At 34.4% G+C, this 22,464-nt stretch overlaps 1 protein-coding gene across 1 annotated transcript; it reads left to right on the top strand.

The window, feature by feature from the left end:
* The first annotated feature begins 335 nt into the window (after positions 1–335).
* Positions 336–5,651, top strand: LOC142232776 (uncharacterized). The gene has a single exon (XM_075303447.1). The coding sequence runs from the start codon at positions 336–338 to the stop codon at positions 5,649–5,651; it is 5,316 nt and encodes a 1,771-aa protein (XP_075159562.1).
* Positions 5,652–22,464: the final 16,813 nt, after the last annotated feature.

The raw sequence follows: 22,464 nt of genomic DNA, 5'->3' as shown, positions 1-22,464 counted from the left end.
GCACAATTATCTGTCGTGAACTGAGAGCGAGGAGAGGATTCTCACCTCGGTTGGCTTATCGTTGCTTTGTTTTGATTCAAATTTATTGAGTTTTATTTAAATCCAAAATTCACAACAACCCAGTTTATTGGGTTGGTTATTGCTTTTAATACACATTTCGTTCTTCAGCTCAGTAGTCTGATAATTTTGGGTCATAGTTGATACATTCGATTGCAGTACACGGGAGCCTTGTGACCTTGGCTTAAATATTGGGTTTAGGAAACCGTATTAGCGTGTTCATAGACGTAAAGATTTGGTTCTTGATTTTTGCATTGCATTGATTCTGATCAATTTCAATGTCGGATCCACCTGAGAAGCAGAGTATTTCGGGTTTATCCGAAGGTATTTGCTCGTCACCACTACATCAGAAATTTCTTTTCGATTGCGAACATTTACAAAATTTCTGTTCGAACTTTGAAGATGGGGAAATAACGGACCAGACAGATGCTATTCTTGGGGTAAAACTTGAAGATCTTGAGCATAAGTGGGATAAATTGAATCAATCTTTCGAGAAATTAGTTTTATCTCCTGAAGCGAGAGATTCCAGGGAATTTAAAGCAGCCGCTCTGGTCAACTATAACGTATCTTCTGAGGCCTACTATACCGTCCGTTCGACCATATTGGAGTTTCTTGGCTCGAGCAGATTGGCTCAGAACCAAAATGTCACGATACGAAGACCATCGCCTTCCTTAAATGGCCAAAATCTTCAAAATTTTAACGGCTTTAGCCCTCAAAGTAGCGAAATTGCTATAAAGGTGCCTCCATGCGATACGGAGGTCTTTAAGGGAGGGTATGAAGAATGGCCGTCATTCCGTGACATGTTCACGGCGGTCTATATCAACCATCCCAAGCTCACCAGTGCTCAGAAACTCTATCATCTTAGAAATAAGACGAGAGATAGTGCGGGGGCAATTGTCAAGAGATACCCATTATGCGATGAAAACTTTGACATAGCGTGGGCCGCTCTTAGGAGCAGATATGAAAATAAAAGGGTACTGGTAGACAACCAGCTCAAAACTTTGTTTAATATAAATGTGGCAAAGATCGAAAATAGTGACACGCTTCAAAGAATTCAATGTACAGTCAATGATTGCTTGGCTACACTTAAATCTCTTGATGTGAGCACTGAAGGTTGGGATCCCATTTTAATATATCTCATATCGACGAAATTGCCAGATGAGACTTTGTCCTTTTGGGAACAGTCACTAAAGTGTCATAGGGAATTACCGAAGTGGTCTCAAATGAACGAATTTTTATGTAATCGCCATGAGATTGTAGAAAGGCTTTCGAGTATCAAATCGACAAGAGAGCGACACAGTGGGTCACACTCCTCGAACTCAAAAATCCAAACATATCATTCCCAAGAAAAGCTTGATAAAGAATGTAAAATCTGCAATGAAAACCACAGTCTTAGAATTTGCCCTGCTTTTCGTAAATTAAATGTTCAAGAGCGCTTGAATGTTGTTGCCAAAAACAAATACTGTAATAATTGCCTTTCCATAGGCCACATTAGATACAAGTGCAAAAGTAAAAGCACTTGCGCTATTTGTCATCGGACACATCACACCTTACTCCATATAAGGCCCAAACAAAAGGAGGGGCCGGTTTATGATTCCCAGGACTCCCCACTGGGTGGAAAGGAGGAGAAGGATCTTAGTGAACAGGACAGTTTAGATTATTCGCCCTCAACATCTAAGCAAGCCCAAATACAGGCAAATTTTTCGTCGAATTTGGATACGGTTCTATTGCGCACTGCGTTGGTACAAATTGACTTGCGTGGAGAGCTTTTTACCGTTCGGGCTCTAATAGACCCAGGATCCCAACGCACTTTTGTATCCGAGAGGATAAGGGACCGTCTCCAGATTCCGTATCGTAAGTCGAGGTTTGAGATAGTAGGTATCGGTGGTTATACGCAAAATTCCGATAGGGAATGTGATTTTTTCCTGTTCGCCAAAAGATACAATGTCCGTTTTTCGGTTAACGCCATAGTCCTACCGAAGCTGACGAAATTGTTACCGTCTATTTCATTTGAGTTACCGGATATCGCCAAGTCAAGCCTTCAAGAACTTGATTTGGCGGACCCAAACTTTAACAAATCAACACAGATAGATATTATTCTGGGAAATGACTCAGAGCGGTTTCTAAATTTGGAAGGAATTAAAAGAAATATATGTGGAATTGCTTCGGCCTATAATACGGTGTTCGGCTGGGTCCTTAGCGGACCCATTTCCACGAAAGTTCAGTCCTTCACGTCAACCGTTGGGTTTTCTGAAAATTCCTCTCTGGATAAACTTCTCCGCAAGTTTTGGGAACAAGAGGAAATCCCATTTTTTAACCAAAGTACTGCAGAAGATGACTTTTGCGAAGAGTTTTATAGACGCACGACAACACGTCAGTCTGACGGAAGGTACATGGTAAGACTTCCTTTTAGGAAAGATTTTCCAAAGTCTGTGTATTTGGGACCGTCTAGGCATCTGGCAATCGGGCAGTATGCAAGCATGGAACGTTCATTAAACAGGGATCCCAGCTTACGAACGCAGTACAACTCTGTTTTGAATGAATATCTTTCCCTTGACCACATGGAAGCATCGTCTTCCGAAGAAGTGGTTAACGGAAAGAAATGTGAGTCATTCTATTTACCACATCACGCTGTGGTAAGACCCGATCACAAAACGACTAAGGTAAGAGTAGTGTTCAACGCATCCCGAAAAACTGACTCGGGATATTCACTGAACGACACTCTTTACACTGGTCCAACTTTACAGTCTGACTTGACATCCATTGTTCTGAATTGGAGGAAATATAAATACGTATATAGCGGTGACATACAAAAAATGTACCGCCAAATTTTAGTAGACCCACGGGATAGACCTTATCAGAAAATAGTTTTTCGCGCACACCCGAATGGCAGGATATCGGATTATCAACTCAAGACTGTAACGTTTGGAATCAACTGCGCGCCATTCCTTGCGATAAGGACACTGTTGGAACTTGCCTCATCAATTGAATCGGACTTACCGGAGATAAGTACTATATTAAAGAAAGAGACATACGTTGACGACATTCTGTCAGGAGGGTTTACCATTGAAGAAACCACCCATAGTCTTCTATCCCTAAAGCAGGCACTTCTGTCTGCTGGGTTCCCTCTCAAGAAAATTACAGCTAACTGTCCCGAGGTTTTAAGGAGATTAGAACCCGATGATCTTTATGACTTGGATTTCCTGCGGTTTCAGGAAACCAGCTCAACAAAAACGTTAGGAATCAAGTGGAATGCTCTCAGAGATACGTTCACTTATACATTCACAACTCCAAGTGCAACTAAGACAAAAAGGGGTATTTTATCGAAAATTGCCCAGCTTTTTGATCCAGCCGGTTGGATTACACCGGTTATAGTGAAGGCAAAGATACTCATGCAACAGCTTTGGCTGGATAAATTGGGGTGGGATGAGAACATTGGTTTAGAATCAATACGATGTTGGGATAATATGGTTTCGGATTTCGCGCACATAGAAAAACTGAACATCCAACGCTGGCTTCAATATACTCCCACAGACTCAATTCAACTTCATGGGTTCTCCGATGCCTCTAAGTCAGCTTATGCCGCATGCATTTATATCAGGTGCGAGACTTCAAAGTCGGTTGTATTTTGCAATCTTTTTATGGCTAAGAGCAAAGTAGCTCCCCTTAAGACTATCTGTTTGCCTAGATTGGAGTTAAACGGGGCGGTCCTACTTGCCAAATTAGTGCACTATGTTACTAATACTTTTGATTTCAAATTTAATGGTATATACTTATGGACGGACTCTTCAATAGTCCTAGGGTGGCTTTCTAAACCTCCATGGAATTGGGAAACCTATGTGGCTAATCGTGTCGCCCAAATCCATGAACTAGCTCCTAATGCCATATGGGCCCACGTGCCCACAAGTAGCAACCCGGCCGATCTTGGGACAAGAGGTTGCAGACCACAAGATTTGGTGACAAACTTGTTGTGGTGGCAAGGTCCACCATGGTTGACTAGACCGGCGTCATCGTGGCCTAGGCGAAATCCTTTAGAAACACCAGATATAGGGAAAAGGAATACATCCCTCTCTGCGTCTATATCGGAACCTGACATATTAGCACGATTTTCCTCATATCACAAGGCATTGAGAACACTTTGCTATGTATTTCGGTTCTACAACCGATGTCGCATGAACTTCTCGTTGGTACCAACCACACTTAATCTTTCGCAAGAGGAATTAAAGTTTGTTAAATCCCGCCTCATTATGGTTTGTCAAAAAACTTATTTTGAAGCGGAGTACAATTCTCTTTTAGAAAACACAATTATTCCTAATAAGAGCGCCTTGAAACCGCTAAACCCCTTTTTAGATCAGGATAAGATATTACGCGTAAATGGTCGCTTGGTTAATTCCTCACTTTCTTATAGCGAACGCTATCCCATGATCTTGCCGGGAAAGTCACATTTCTGCCAATTGTATCTTCAGCACATACACATAATTCTCTTTCACGGTGAATGCAATCAGATGTGTAGGCTCGTTCAGACCGAGTTTTACATATCTCGATTAAAGCCCAATATCAAAAGCATAATTCATAAATGCAAAACATGTGCTATATTTAAAAAGAAATCCTGTTCCCAAGTTATGGCACCTCTGCCCCCCGAACGATGCACACTTACACCGCCTTTTCATACAACCGGTATAGATTTTGCTGGCCCATATGAGCTTAAATGTTCAGCTGTTAGAAATTCTCCAACAGTAAAAGGTTACGTGGTTGTATTTGTGTGTTTCGCAACAAAGGCGATCCATTTAGAAATATGCTCCGAACTATCTTCTTCGGCATTTGAGGCGTCATTCGCCCGATTCATTGGAAGGCGTGGTTTGCCCCACAAAGTTGTGTCCGACAACGGACGGAACTTTCTGGGGGCTAGTAGAAGATTACTTCGAGAATTTTCTAGATTTTTAAAAACCGCGTCCACTGACATAGCTCAACGATATATAACACATGGATTTGAGTGGAGTTTCATCCCACCTCATGCGCCACATATGGGTGGACTATGGGAGTCCGCTGTTAAAAGTTTTAAATATCATTTCAAAAGAATTTCCGGATCCCATAAATTTGACTTTGAACAAATGGCAACACTCTTAGCCAGAATTGAAGGTGTTCTAAACTCCAGACCACTTTCAGCCCTCTCTGAAGATCCATCCGATTTGACCGCTTTGACACCAGGCCACTTTTTGAAAGGCAGCCCCATCCTGTCTTTTCCCGAAACCATTTCCCAGAATCTATCTCTCATCAATCGCTGGGAAAAAATGAAAGCCCTTCACCATCAGTTTGCGATTAGATGGAAAACTGACTACCTCAAGTCACTCCATAAACGTTACAAATGGAAAAATCCATCTCCCAACCTTCAGGCCGGTGACATGGTAGTAGTGATAGACGATATGCTACCCCCAAGTGAATGGCGCTTAGGTCGAATCGTTGACACACATCCGGGAACAGATAGTAGAGTCCGAGTGGCGGATGTTCGTACCTCCACAGGGATCATAACTAGACCCATTGTAAAACTTTGTGTTTTGCCAATTTTAGACAACAACCATAGGGCACAAGAATAAAAACTTGCTTGAAATTATAAAAAAAATAACATAAACATAAATAAAAATAAAATAACAATACTTCCAGATCGTATCCGAAACATAAAGGCTCTGAAGTCTACAAATGTAAATTGTGCTATGACTACCATTCCATTCGAAGCTGTAAAAGGTTTTTGAAAATGACCTCCAAAGAGAGAAGAGCTGTGGTAGAAAAGTTTAAATACTGTGTCAATTGTCTAGCACAAAGTCACACACTTGGTTCTTGCACATCGAGGAAAACTTGCTTCAAATGTCAACGTCACCATCACACTTTACTTCACCCTAATGCGGCACGAACACAAAGAAAGCAAAGGAAACCCAAGAAAAACACAACTGCTACAGCAACGCAGCCAGATACGAGAATATTATCTGAAGCAATCAAGTCTTTAGCCGCTGTTCTCTGCAGCTCACATAACGTTGCACAAGTGCAAGGCGGGCGCCATGTCCAAAAATGAAATTTTTGGACATTATCTTTAAACGTTTACTTGAGATTTAAATTTAAATTAAACACTAGTTCTGTAACAACTTATTGAATTGTGAATTATATATCTGAATTCGTGAGAAGGAAAAATGAAACTTGGTAACTAGAACCATTGTGAATTATCTATCAAAATAATCGAAATGTCAAAAATAAGAAATATTTGTAAAATTGAAACATAAGTTACCAAACACTAAAATGTTGAGTAGAACGGTCACTTACATTTGGGATCGCTATTGGTGAGGATCACTTAAAAATAAAAATATACAACTTGAACTACCTTAACAATTGGGTTGGTTTTTTTTTGATTTCCCTTTGAATAACTCTGCACATTACGATTGGGATATTGGAGCCCTTATTGGGATTGCTTCGCTATTGGTTTCCTCTCTTCCCCTTTGTGCGATCTTAAACCCCCAACCATTTTCGCTACTACACCCACCACGGTGCTATTGTTAAAATCAGCCGCCAGCTGAATTATTCACAAAGTTTTCTACAAAAATAAAATTTTGATAAAATTTTCTATAGAAATAAAATTTTGACAAAATTTTTTGTAGAAATAAAATTTTGACAAAATTTTTTGTAGAAATAAAATTTTGACAAAGTTTTCTATAAAAATAAAATTCTGACAAATTTTTCTACAGAAATAAAATTTTGACAAAATTTTCTACAAAAATAAAATTTTGATAAAATTTTCCATAGAAATAAGATTTTGACAAAATGTTCTATAGAAATAAAATTTTGACAAAATTTTCTATAGAAATAAAATTTAGACAAAATTTTCTATAGAAATAAAATTTTGACAAAATTTTCTATTGAAATAAAATTTTGACAAAATTTTCTATAGAAATAAAATTTTGACCAAATTTTCTACAGAAATAAAATTTTGACCACATTTTCTATAGAAATAAAATTTTGAAAAATTTTTCTATAGAAAAAATTTTCTACAGAAATAAAATTTTGACAAAATTTTCTATAGAAATAAAATTTTGACAAAATTTTCTATTGAAATAAAATTTTGACAAAATTTTCTATAGAAATAACATTTTATTTCAACAAATTTTCTATAGATGTCAAATTTTGACAAAATTTTCTATAGAAATAAAATTTTCTATAGAAATAAAATTTTGACAAAATTTTCTAAAGAAATAAAATTTTGACAAAATGTTCTATTGATATAAAATGTTGACAAACACTTAAAGGAATAAAATTAAAAAAAAAAATTCTATAGAATTAAAATTTTGACAAAGTTTTCTATAGAAATACAATTTTGACAAAATTTTCTATAGAAATAAAATTTTGACAAAATTTTCTATAGAAATAAAATTTTGACAAAATTTTCTATAGAAATAAAATTTTGACAAAATTTTCTATAGAAATAAAATTTTGACAAAATTTTCTATAGAAATAAAATTTTGACAAAATTTTCTATAGAAATAAAATGTTGAACACATTTTCTATAGAAGTAAAATTTTGACAAAATTTTCTATAGAAATAAAATTTTGACAAAATTGTCTATAGAAATAAAATTTTGACAAAATTTTCTATAGAAAAAAATTTTTGACAAATGATTTTATAGAAATAAAATTTTGACAAAATTTTCTATAGAAATAAAATTTTCTACAGAAATAACATTTTGACAAAATTTTCTGAAGAAATAAAATTTTGACAAAAAAATATATACAGAAATGAAATTTTGACAAAAATTTCTATAGAAATGAAATTTTGACAAAAATATCTATATAAATGAAATTTTGACAAAAAATTCTATAGAAAGGAAATTTTGACAAATTTTCTAAAGAAATGAAATTTTGACAAAAATTTCTATAGAAATGAAATTTTGACAAAATTTTCTATAGAAATGAAATTTTGTCAAAATTTTCTGTAAAAATAAAATTTTGACAACATTTTCTACAGAAATAAAATTTTGACAACTTTCCCTATAGAAATAAAATTTTGACAAAATTTTCTATAGACTCAGCACAATCGCACTTGTCATTCGTCAACCAAGAATGACTTTCGGCATTTCAAATAGGTTAGTTGTACACAAGATTTGTCACCGTAATCTTTGTAAAAAAATTACATCAGTTTATTTCGTCTACAATTCGTGCCTTTTCATACCAAATTGTTTCCTGTATTGTTGCAATTTGTTCTATACTATTTAAACGATTTATTTTTCGAGACACCACAATAAAACAGTTTATGTCATTTTAGGACACCTAATTTTGGCAAATATATCCATACTGGGAATCTTAAAAATTAAAGTTCGCTCATGAAATCTATTGTATCAATGTATGTGATTCCATTTCTACTATTACCAGTTGATAAATACTCTTTAAAAGTATAGTGAAATACTAAATAGACAATACTAAATTGTATATGGACGTATATTTTAAGAGACTGTTATAAATATAGACTCGTCACATGTTATCTATGGATTTACTAAGCAACAACCACGTTAAGCAACACCAGTCACGTCAAGCAATATTTTAAACAACTTGCCCAACCCTGTTGAAGTTCAACACAGGCAAGTGCCAAAAATAAGTTTCGACAGAAAAAAGACTAAACAAAACAAATACACCTGATATTTACAGTCTTTAAGTAATTTCGATCATTTAAAATTCTGATATATATCACAGTAAATATACCGGCAGAATATTTTTAAAAACCCACTGAATAGAATAAATTTTCAGTGTTTGTTTTTTTTTACATAAAAACCACCTGTTCCTATTTATGGGATGTTATATATGTATGTTATCATACCATAAGGCTTTCGGGACACACACACACCCACACAATGCAGCAAACCACCTATACCTATACATAGTTTCTTATTGGAGATTACTTCCATATTTTGTAGAAGCTGTTACTGCGATTCTGCTGATGCTGTGACCTACAAAACTCACATATCTAAATGTGAATTTAATATTCAAGGAACATTACGCGCTTAAGCTGATACTCTGATGGCAAACAAGGGTAAAATTGATGAGACTACACAAATATCCACATAGACTTTTACAGCATTGGGGTATGGGTATGATGGCAGTAGATTGTCAATGTTAGTATAGTAGATAGAAAGTAGCAAAAAATATAATCTATAGAATTTTCAATCTATACACGACCGAAAAAGACGGTTCTTCATATGTTTCAGTGTAATAAACTAGTGTTATTTATTATATTATTATTTATTTATTTTTAGTTATTTTACCTTTAAATGAAATAATTTTCTTGTAATTTTATATGAGTTTATACTTTCTGATGAATGTTTCGTTTATAACTATAATTGTATTTTTCATTGGATTTCAATCAAAATTTAACAACGCAATAATTAGTATGTATATGGTTAGGTTAGGTATAGTGGCAGCCCGATATTTCAGGCTCACTTAGACTATTTAGTCCATTAAGCCCAATGACAAGGGACCTCCTTTTTATAGCCGAGTCCAAACCGCGTTCCACATAGCAGTGAAACCACTGAGAGCTTTGAAACACTCAGAAATGTCACCAGCATTGGTGTTTGGTCGAAACTAGGTTCGAACCCAAGTGGTTTAATATTTTACACAGATTATAGATTTAACATTCTAAATATTTAAGTGTGTCTCATTTGATTCCAATCGGTTCAGATTTAGATAAATCCCCCATATATGTTCTTCCGATTCAGCTAAATATGGTCAGAATACTTACATACAAATTCAGTGATGATTTCCCATATTTTAGTCAGGTCCCACACATTGTAATGACAGAATTTGACACCATGGTTAAAATTTATAAAAAAGCTCCGACTTGTGTAAATGTCCACCGATTTGTCGAGAGATTATTTAGAAGTGTAAAACATGTTGCTCACATTTTTTCAGATTTAAATATATCTATTTGGGAATATAAACCTTCATATAGCTCCCAACAAATTTGAAGGATTTGAAAAAATGTCGGTCTATAAAGTGGTGAAGGCCCCGCCGGAATTTTGGCTTTCTTACTTGTAAATATAAACAAGTATATATGGACGTAAGTTCGGCCAGGCCATGGATAGCGTAGAAACTTCTACGAAAGACTGTCATCCACAATCGAATTACTTGGGTTATGGTATCTTAAATCGTTTTCTAAATTGTGAGTTAGTCCATACGTGGTATATATTAGACAAAAAAGGTATGTGTAGGTAAGACTACAAATAATTACGAATCGATATGGACTTTTGCATGGTACGTAGGGAGCCAGAAGTGAAATATGGGGGTCGCTTATATGGGGGCTAATATATACAATTATGAACTTGACCACTGGGCCAATTTTTGTGTGATTGGGGATCGATTTATCTGAGGGCTATATATAACTATAGACCGATATGGATCTAGTTAGACATGGTTGTTAACGGCCATATACTAGCACAATGTACCAAATTTAAACTGACTCGGAAGAAATTTGCTCCTCCATGATGCTCCAAAACCAAATCTCGGGATCGGTTTATATGGGGGCTATATATGATTATGGACTGATATGGACCACTTTTGCCATGGTTGTTAAATATCATATACTACCAACACGTACCAAATTTCAACCAGATCGGATGAATTTTGCTTCTCCAAAAGGCACCGGAGGTCAAATCTGGGGATTGGTTTATATGGGGGCTATATATAATTATGCACCGATTTCGACCAATTCTTGCATGGGTGTTTGAGGCTATATATTAACACCACGTACCAAATATCAACTAAATCAGATGAATTTTGGTCTTCCAGGAGATCAAATCTGGTGATCGGTTTATATGGGGACTATATATACGCAAAGAAAAAAAAACGTTTGGAAAACGTGTACCGAAAACGTTTTTCTTTTGTTAGAGTTTTTTGAATTGCTTCGAAAAGTACAGTTTGTTACAAAATGTTTATTTTTTAATAAAAAAAGTTATTTTTGAACCATCAACACAGCCCATTTCGTTTATATCAAACACTGTTCTTTTCTGACTTTAGGTTTTTAATAAGACACATTTTACAGTTCATAGTAAAAGTTTATTTATTTATTTATTAAACTTATAGTAAATATAAGAATAATAGAGAAAAATCTAGCATTAGCTACTTAGACTATCAGCTAGTAAAAATTTAATATAGTAGAATGTAATGTTGAACATTTTTTCCGAATCTTCCGACCATATCTGGAATATATGTAAAAAAAAAATAATTTGGTCGATGCAGGGATCGAACCCACGACCCTTGGCATGCAAGTCGGACTTAGCAACCACTGTTCCACGGTGCCCAACTAAATGTATTTTTCTGTTAAATAAAGTTTATTTAATCGGCTCGTGGGCGCCGCAAGCTATGCTATATAAATATAACTTATATGGGTAATTGTCTATTGATGACAATAACGGCTACATAGCTCAGTGACAATAACGGCTACATAGCTCAAAATTTATAAAATCGTATAATTTCTTCTACATTGTTTGTATTAGAGAAAAAAGTGCTAAGAACTAAAAAACTTCGTGGAAGTGAGAAAGATGTGAGGGTAAATGCAATTAGCCAGAATTTTTTTTTTTTTTTGAGTTAGTCTTTATGAAATTATTTTTACATCCTGGAAAAGAATAAACGTTTATCACAAAAAGTATATACTTTTCTTCCAAATACACTTCCTTTCAACGAAAAGCAAATGAGAAACGAACTTTGTTTGTCTAAAATTTCGTTTGGGAGGAAAGAATTATTTTTTTGCGTGTATAGTTATGCACCTATGTGTACCAATTTTTGCATGGTTGTTAGAGAACATATACTAACACCATGTACCAAATTTCAGCCGGATCGGATGAAATTTGCTTCTCTTAGAGGCTCCGCAAGCCAAATCGGGGGATCGGTTTATATGGGGGCTATATATAATTATGGACCGATATGGACCAATTTTTGTATAGTTGTTAGAAACCATATACTAACACCATGTACCAAATTTCAGTCGGATCGGATGAAATTTGCTTCTCCAAAAGGCTCCGCAAGCCAAATCGGGGGATCGGCTTATATGGGGACTATATATAATTATGGACCGATGTGGACCAAATTGCATAGTTGTTAGAAACCATATACTAACACCATGTACCAAATTTCAGCCGGATCGGATGAAATTTGCTTCTCTTAGAGCAATCGCAAACCAAATTTGGGGGTCCGTTTATATGGGGGCTATACGTGAAAGTGGACCGATATGGCCCATTTGCAATACCATCCGACCTACATCAATAACAAGTACTTGTGCTAAGTTTCAAGTCGATAGCTTGTTTCGTTCGGAAGTTAGCGTGATTTCAACAGACGGACGGACGGACATGCTCAGATCGACTCAGAATTTCACCACGACCCAGAATATATATACTTTATGGGGTCTTAGAGCAATATTTCGATGTGTTACAAACGGAATGACAAAGTTAATATACCCCCATCCTATGGTGGAGGGTATAAAAAATGTTAAAAAAAAAATTTTGTGGAACAGTTTTTGAGATATCCCGTTATTTTTAGTTTTTCGCTCTTTTTCACTAAACAAATTATATCTCAAGTTAGAAATGTCCGATTATATCGGTGAAAATCGATAAATGAAAGGTATTAAGATGACGAATAATCTTGTATATATACAATAATCGTGTATGCTTATAACTCTGTACTTTTCGGTCGTTTTTCTACTAATTGGTCTTATTACTTACGTTAGGGTATCATCTATACGACCAGAAAAACCAATGGTTTGTACTTTTCCGGCGGAAAAGGTTCACTGTAAAACATGATTTTTTTTTTTTGAAAATTTGGTCTTTTACATCAATATTTTTTTAACCACTTAGCACAGATCCAATTATACATCTTAATACCGACATCTTAATACCTTTCATTTAAGTATCAACAACAATATATAGTGAAAAAAGAACGAAAAACTAAAAATAATGGGATATCTCAAAAACTGTTCCATAAAAAAGTTTTTAAAAAATTTTTTCGAATTCAGCAGATCAATATACATAAAAAAGTCACATCTCATCAAATGCACGTAAAAATTTTTTTCTGTAAACTAGTGTAATCTACTCTAAGTAAGTATCCTAAAAATCATATATTTCGAAATTATTCAAAACATTTTGCGTTTTACTTGCTACCATTTTATTATCCAATATATTTTTATACACAAGTATATTACTAGTCTAATATCGTCTCTATTTAATAACCAAAGACTATGGTGAATATTCGTATTTACTATAATACACAGACACGTAATATTTGCTGAAAGTAGATTTTAATGCTACATCATCAGCTATGCCAATGGAACAGTCATACACTTCAGACACCACCCACTCTATACAAACGCACACATAATCGCTGAAGCGAATCCTTTTGTTGCTCTTGCCAACTTATACTCTACATAATATAACTCACTCACTATTCATATGCTCTCATATACACACACACACACGCTCTGCCATACATTCTTTTCCAACGAAGTGTGAAATGAGGTTTCCCATACATGCAAAACAAACACAGAGAATATGACTATCTATGAAATACTGTCTATTAGTGTTCAATAGAGATTCCCATCAATGGGCGTCATTGTAATCAAATTTTATTTAAATGTAAAAAAGAGTCCCTATTGTATAGAGGGTAAGTAGTCCATACTATTGCGTTTGTCACTGAGGTGACAACCATAAAGTTAAGAAGCAAATAAAAAATGCTGACCACGAATTTCACATTAATAGAAGAGCGAGGGTATATGTATCTGCAGTCGATTATTCCCCTAAAAGGGACCAAATGTTAACATATCAATACAGGGATCTATTGATTTTATTGCTTTCGCGAAACATATGTGCCAAAAATTTATGCAAATGTACAGTTCTTAAGAAATATCTTGGAGTTGACATAACACATGGATAGCAAAGGAGACTAAATTAGCATATACCCGTTAGGGTGGATCGAAAATTATTATGGTAGCGTAGATTTTGAGTTGGAAATTAAATGAAATGCAAACCAAAGAGGTATAGTCGGATGAATTTAGCCCAAAGCAATCGTAGGGAATTAGTGATAATCAGCATGTGAAGACCACCGTTTAAAGAAATTACAGTGATATGGGTACATTTGAGACTTCATATTATTAACTTATCTGTGACAGAGCTAAATTATAAACACTGAATCTTAATTAGCAAATAGTTATATAATTTTATACTTTTTTATCATCATCCTATTGTATTAATCATCCAATTTCGATGAACTTGGAAATCTAGATGTATTTTAAGCTCATAAAGCGATATGCCAAGTTTAATACACATCGGTCCATGTTTGTATATAGACTGATTAGAATGATCCATTCCAATAAATAATAACCCACTGTATAACTCTACAGAATTTAGGTCTCGAATTATAAAAAAAGGGATAATATTTTCATACGATTTTCTTGAAATAAGACAAAATAATAAATCAAAAATCTGGTGTTACAAAAGTTAAAATTAAACTTCAAAACCCGTAGCATTTGAGAGACAATTATATTCCGTCCAATGTACCTGAAATGCTAATTAAAACAAACAAGTTAATAATATTTGCTTTAAAAATTTTATTCTTTAAATTTAGGACACACATTTTTGTTCCCCTCCGTTAAGTCTAGGCAAATTATATTTAAAATACGAAAAAACATTTTTGATTTAAAACAAGTAAGGAAAGCCTAAAGTCATGCGGGGCCGACTATATTATACCCCGCACCACATTTTAGATCCATATTTTCGATACCATATCAAATCTGTCAAATGTGTTGGGTCCTATATATATGGGAATCATTTAAAGCAAGTTTTAGGCAACTTTGCAAAAGTGCACTGAAAAAAATATTGTCGTGAGGTCAAAGATTTCATGTCTTTAAAATACGAATGCAAATTTTGGTTAGCATAGAAGACGCATTTCTCTAGTATAAAGTTTTTTTCCTTGACCAAAGGTCGATAAACTTTTCAATGAAGTCGTGTTGTCCTTATAATTAAGTGATTTGATTCAAAAATGGATATCATAACATGAAAGAAAAAATGTTTGGGCTAAGGTCAACTTGACTTTAATAATTTAGAAAAAATCTTTAAATTTAATGAAATTGTCTTTAAATTTGTTGTCTTTTTGCATCTTGACTACAAAGCAAAAAATCGTTCAAATATAGGACATGTTTTTCAACACTTTATTTTAAAGACGTTTTTTACTTGAAACACAGCATAATTTCTACTAGAAGTCGAACCTTAATTTGGAAAATAAAGTCGTCGTTAACTTGTTTTTAAAGGATAGCATATGAAGAAAACAAGCTGAAAAGGCGAAAAATTAAAATTTGCTTCCTAGAAGCAAGTACACAAAACCCGATAGAATTGTGTCTTAAAAGTATCCTTACTTGTATTCTCCGCTTCTTTGGCTCGGAATCAATACCAAAGTTTTTAAAGTAAAGACAAAATCTTTGAAACCGGGTATGCTTTTTTCAGTGTGTATTTATGATTTATCTGTCGATAGCTATGTATTAGAAGTATGGGAAACTTTAAGTCATTCTTACAAGTTTTCGACTTAGCAGTAGCGATTTTACAAGGAAAATGATGGCATATTGACCATTTTAGCCGAAATAAGAAAAACATATCAATGGGAGCTATATCAAAATCAGAACCGATTTCAACCAAATTTGGTATGCATAGTTACAATGTGTTTTCTACTCTCTGTGCAAAATTTAAATAGGATAAAAACGTTGACCTATGTGGTCATATGAGTGAAAATCGAGGAAAGATATATATGGGAGCTATATATCAATCTGACCAACCAAATTTGCATGCATATCCAGAACCTTTACTCGCTGTGCAAAATTTGAAGCAATTTATGTTAGTTAAAGACTCTAGCTTCTGTGGCACTTATCGGGCGAAAATATATATGGGAGCTATATATAAATCTGTACCGATTTCAACCAAATTTGGCATGCATAGCTACAATATCAATTATATTCCCTGTATAAAATTTAAAGCTAATTAGGGCAAAACTCTGGCTTCTGGGGCCATATAAATGCATATCGGGCGAAAGATATATATGGAAGCTATATCTAAATCGGATCCGATTGCAGCCAAATTCGGCACACTTTACGACACTATCGGTGCCCAAATGATGCAAAATTTAAAGTAAATCAGGCTGAAATTCTGGCTTCTGGGGTCATTTGAGTATATCGGACGAAATATGTACGAAACGAAAACCTGTACTCACGCACGCTCACACACGAACTACTTTTAACCCTTTCACTACCGATGTCCACTTAAAAGGACATTCGAAAAAGACGCCAAATTCTAATTTCCCACTTAGTTTCGATTTATTTCTCGATGTTATTTTAATGTAAAGGCTTTAATCTAAATATGCTATAAATATTGTCCATATTGGTGAGGGGTAAAATACATGTTTATAAACTTCTTTAACACTAAACGAAAAACACGAAAATTTGAGACAATTTTGGTACTGATTCTAGTAAATGGAAATTTATCCAAAAACTATAGCCGATACTTTTACGGGTTCTTTTTTGTATTTGTTTCTCACACTTTGAAAGATATTATAGGCCAAATAGCGCTTATTTTGCGTAAGGCCGTTTGGTAACAATTCAAGAATCAAGTTTTCAGAACAAACTCATATAGCTCTTGAAGTAATTGAGGTAGGATTTCAAAATTACAATTTTTGTTCTACATGCTGTTAGTACAAGTAAAAACAGAAGAAAAATAAAAGTTTTTATCATTAGGTTTATTTCGGTAGTGAAAGGGTTAAAGACTCACACTTACGCACGATTCACGAAAATTCACGTAATTCACGAAAAATTCACGAGACTCACGACATTTTCCAACCGGGAGTGAGCAAAGGTAATTCAAAAATAGACAGCTAAATTAATTTTAGTTAACATACGAGTAAGATTTAAATCTTGATTTTTTCGCGAGCGTTATTTTGAAGAAACTTCATTCACGCACATTCACGAACCGATTTTAATTCTCACGCACGCACACTCACGACATATTTCTCTTAGTCCCATTCACGCACATTCACGAGAGTTGCTTTCGATTTTGCTCACGACTCACGTGATTAAAACGCGAATCACGTGTGTCACGAAAATTTCGTGTCACGCGCACACCTCTAATGGGAGCCATGTCTGAAACTGAACCAATTTCTTCAAAATCAAAAGGGTTCTATTCTGACCCAAAATACATACTTGTGACAAATTTGAAGTCGATTGGACTAAAATTGCGACCTAGACTTTGATTACAAAAATGTGTTCACAGACAGACGGACGTACGGACGGACGGACAGACGGACATGGCTAGATCGACTCAGGGCCTGGCCCTAAGCAGTGTATAAAAATAATTTTTAAATTATCTGAGAATTTGAATGTAGATAAAAACAAGTATATACAGCAGTAAGTTCGGCCGGGCCGAATCTTAAATACCCACCACCATGAACTAAATATTAGGATTTCCTTTGAAATTTCAGGAGGGCTTGAGGACTTGAGGACACTTCCCGAAGATACATTTAAAGATTTCACCTATGAGGACTATATCAGATTCTGGATTTATAAGAACCATTTTTGTTTGAGTTTTAGAGGAATCATTAACATCTCTTGTAAGTGTGCAAGAAAATTATAAAATAACTTCTTGATTTGAAATTTTAAATCTGTAGATTTTCACCCGAAAAATAAAATCTGGAAATTTTACATTGAGTTTCAAGCAATTTTCATGATCAGTGCGCCTTCTATACTCACAAGAAGTGAAATTGGTCTATATGGAGGCATTACCAAATGGACCGATAAAAACTTAATCCGATACACGTTTTTGTGAGCCTTAAATACGAGAATATTTACAATTTCAGGCAAATCGGGTAAAAACTACGGTTTCTAGAAACCCAAGGAGTTAAATCGGGAAATCGTTCTTATGGGGGCTATACTAAAATACCGACCGATACTAACCGTTTTCGGCACACCTCTTAATGGCCCAAAAATACCTCTAGATTTCCAATTTCAGGCAAATTGGATAAAAACTACGGTTTCTATAAGCCCAAGAAGTAAAATCGGGAGGTCGGTTTATATGGGGCTATACCAAAACATGGACCGACACTCATCATTTTTGGCACACCTCTTCAATGTCCCAAAATATCTCTAGATTTTCAATTTCGCGCAAATTGGATGAAAACTACGGTTTCTATAAGCGAAAGACCCCAAATCGGGAGGTCGGTTTATATGAGGGCTATACCAAACCATGGACCGACACTCACCATTTTTGGCACACCTCTTCAAGGTCCCAAAATACCTCTAGATTTTCAATTTCGCGCAAATTGGATGAAAACTACGGTTTCTATAAGCGAAAGACCCCAAATCGGGAGGTCGGTTTATATGGGGGCTATACCAAACCATGGACCGACACTCACCATTTTTGGCACACCTCTTCAAGGTCCCAAAATATCTCTAGATTTTCAATTTCGCGCAAATTGGATGAAAACTACGGTTTCTATAAGCGAAAGACCCCAAATCGGGAGGTCGGTTTATATGGGGGCTATACCAAAACATGGCCCGATATAGCCCATCTTCGAACTTGACCTGCGCGCAGACAAAAGACGATTCTGTGCCAAATTTCAGGACGATAGCTCCATTATTGAATGCTGTAGCGTGATTACAACAGACAGCCAGACAGACAGACAGACAGACAGACAGACGGACATGCTTATATCGTCTTAGAATTTCTCCCTGATCAAGAATATATATACTTTATATAGTCGGAAATCGATATTTCGATGCGTTACAAACGGAATGACAAACTTATTATACCCCGTCACCATTCTATGGTGGTGGGTATAAAAATGCTTCAAATAAAGACTAATAAGATTACTGGTTAAATTTTTTTAATTAAGGAAATATTTTTTTACATTAAGATATCTGTTATAATTGAATTTTATACAAAGCTGAGCAAAAAGAGAAAACATTCGATAAATAATATATGTATACTAATTTTAATTTTATAGAGCAATACCAAAATCCTTAAAGGAAGGTCAAAATATTTTGATCCAAGTAAACTTTTTTGAATGTACTTAAGTAGTATTTCTTTGTAGTTAGAATTGTATGGCATATGCGTTTGTCCAATACGGTAACCGTGGTGAATATTAAACACAGCATGCAATTCAATGGATAAGTGCCGTGTTGCGTATGAGCAATGGATATCCATATCGATTATCCATACAGTGTACAATGTGTTCATACACAATAGAGAAAGAATATCAATGTACAAAAAATAATTCCTTTCGTGACGAAATTTTAGAAACCTAATTTCGTAATTCAAAGCTATTTTTTGTGTACTGTAAGGAAATTCTAGAGTAAGTTTTTCAACAACACAAAATCCACTAGAGCTCCTTGGGATATATTTTGTGTGAAAAGGTTTTTAATGACCAAATTTTGTCTTGTCAAATGCTCCAAGCCTTCCGATCATTTTTGAGGGTACTGATATTGTTTTTTTTTATACCCACCATCATAAGATGGTGGTGAGGGTTATAATAAAATAAATATAAATTTAAAAATTTCGGACCAAATAAAGTATATATTTTTGATCAAGGGGAAATTGTAAAACGATCTAAGGATGTTAATCTGTACGTCTGTTGGAATTACGCTAGGTTAGGTTGTAGAGGATGACAAGAATTCTTGAGTCGAATTGATGTCCCATCAGACTACTGTAGGACCATTGTAATTTCCTCAACTTCTTCTTCGTGAGGTGATGCCCTTCAAAGTCGCTTAAAACATCCAACCAGAGACCCTGGTGAAAGCGAGTATGTCCCTTATGCTACCGCTGATCGGAGAGATCCTGAAAAAAAAGGAGCTCAGTATCTTGTTTATTCTAAATGATAATACTGGACACTTACACGGGAGGTGGTACGAGTCTTCAGCTATTTCCAGGTCCTGACACCATCTGCAAATGTCATCATCTTTTAGGCCTACCATTTTTTTTTTTGCCAAGTTCTTTATGCCTAGTTATAATGCCAATTAAGGGTCTCAATTTTTGTCTGTTTATCGCCATTAGAATTTTGCAATTCCAACGGTTCTTTCCATTCCATATTGGTTTGCTCGTAACCTCCCGAAAATACCCAACGCCCTCTCCGCAGGGACATTATTTCATCATTTCCCATTATTCCACAGGGTTACATTCAAAATCTTCGGCTGACTACCGTAGACCTTATTTTTGCATTATCCAAGGCCTTTATAGCTGATTTTTTTCTATGAGTGAAGCCAATTATAAAGGAAAAGTCGCATTTTCCATCATTCCCCGACTAGTTTTTGACAGGAGTGCAATGCCGCCAGGCCTCCTTTATGCGGTCTGAGGTATTTGCCATCCAGTTTATGTTAGAGACTCCCAAGTATCTTGCTGATTTCGCGGTTGCCACAGTTAGTAGAATTCTACCCAAACTGGTTTGTACTGTTTGGTAGATTGATATAATTCTTGGGGTTTTGTTAGATTTTATTATAAAAAAATAAAAAGTAAAATTTTGACAAAATTTTCTATAGAAATAAAATTTTGACAAAATTTTCTATAGAAACAAAATGTTTACAACATTTTCTATAGAAATAAAACTTTGACAATTTTTTCTATAGAAATAAAATTTTGACAAAAATTTCTATAGAAATAAATTTTTTTGTTAGTTCGATTTCAGCCTAAAACCATGCGTTGGCTAAACCACAAGGATAGCCCTGAAATCAAAATAACAAATATGATTGAAGAACAAACCAACAATAAAAAACAAAACGAAATAAAATTTTGACAAAATTTTCTATAGATATGAAATTTTTAAAATGCATTGATGACCTATGATGTGCATTCGAGACTGTTGTTGTACGAAGTACATTATTGTACTCAATGGAAAGGCACAAATGTTGTCCAAAAGCGTTGGGAAGAAAGCTATTTCGGATTTCCCTATATTGGACGATCTACTCATTTCAATTACAAATCAGAACAAAAACAATGAAATACAATTTTGACAAAATTTTCTATAGAAATAAAATTTTGACAAACTTTTCTATAGAAATAAAATTTCGTTGTTGTTTTTTATTGCAGCTTAAAACCATACATTGACTAAACTACAAGTGTAGCTTAACCAACAGAGGAAAAGAATGTTTGTCAAATTTATTTGGGCAAAGCCCTATAGACTGCAAGATGGTTGGATGGACGCACGTTTCGGAATTACCACATTCCTCATCAGCATCCTCTTCTTGCAGCAAAACTATCAACCAATTATCAGAATAAATTCAAACAGTTTATTAAACCCAACAAAAACCACACTTGAACCCTCCGAAAAAAGGTTTTACATTGATAGCCGGCTTATGCCGAAATAAATTCGAAACAAACATATCTCTTTTCCTATGCCACTGTCAAATCATCGATTTGAATTCAGTTGGCTGGGTTTATTTTGAGCGTGCCTCCTCTTCTTTTTCCATTCGTTTTGTTTTGTTATTGTTGGTTTTGTTCTTCGAAATTTCTGTATAAAATTTTGTCCAAATTTTCTTTCTATAGAAAATTTTGTTCAAATTTTATTTCTATAGAAAATTTTGTCCACATTTTATTTCTATAGAAAATTTTGTCCAAATTTTATTTCTATAGAAATTTTGAAAAAAATTTTATTTCTATAGAAAATTTTGTCAAAATTTTATTTATATAGAAAAGTTTTGTCCAAATTTTATTTCCGAAGAAAATTTTGTCAAAATTTATTATCCATAGAATCTTTGTCAACATTTATTATAAAATTTTGACAAAAAATTCTATGGAAATAAAATTTTGACAAAATTTTCTATTGAAATAAAATTTTGAAAAAAATTTCTATGGAAATAAAATTTTGCCATTTTTTGCCGATTTGCGCGAAATTGAAGATTTAGAAGTATTTTAGGTCAAAACGAACGTGTCCGTATAGTTTGTCCGGTCCATGTCTTGGTGTAATCCCCATACGGATCTTCTGAAATTACTTCTTGGTCTTTTAGACACATATCAAAAACGTTTTCTTTTTAATTTTCACAACAATCACGTCTTCATGAATATCTATCTTTTTAAGTAAAATTTTTCTTTAGTTGGAAAAAATTAACAATTAAATAGCTTTGTTCTTCCGGACAAAGTAAACATTCCTTTGTTCAAATTTTAAATTTGCATCATTCATCATAATGTTAACATTCGACATAAGATTGTAAAACAATGCTATAAAATACAAAAGCAAAAACTCATAAGTATCATATAAAAATGTTTAAATTTATTGCCAAACAGGCACGTGGTATATCTTTTGTAATAAATTTCCATTTATGTATGTGAAATGTTCTTCAATCAAAAATAGATCTAAATTCAAATGCTGCTTT

Source organism: Haematobia irritans, chromosome 1 (assembly GCF_050003625.1).
Source record: "Haematobia irritans isolate KBUSLIRL chromosome 1, ASM5000362v1, whole genome shotgun sequence".
Taxonomy (NCBI): domain Eukaryota; kingdom Metazoa; phylum Arthropoda; class Insecta; order Diptera; family Muscidae; genus Haematobia; species Haematobia irritans.
This window is presented reverse-complemented; position numbering and strand designations above follow the sequence as displayed.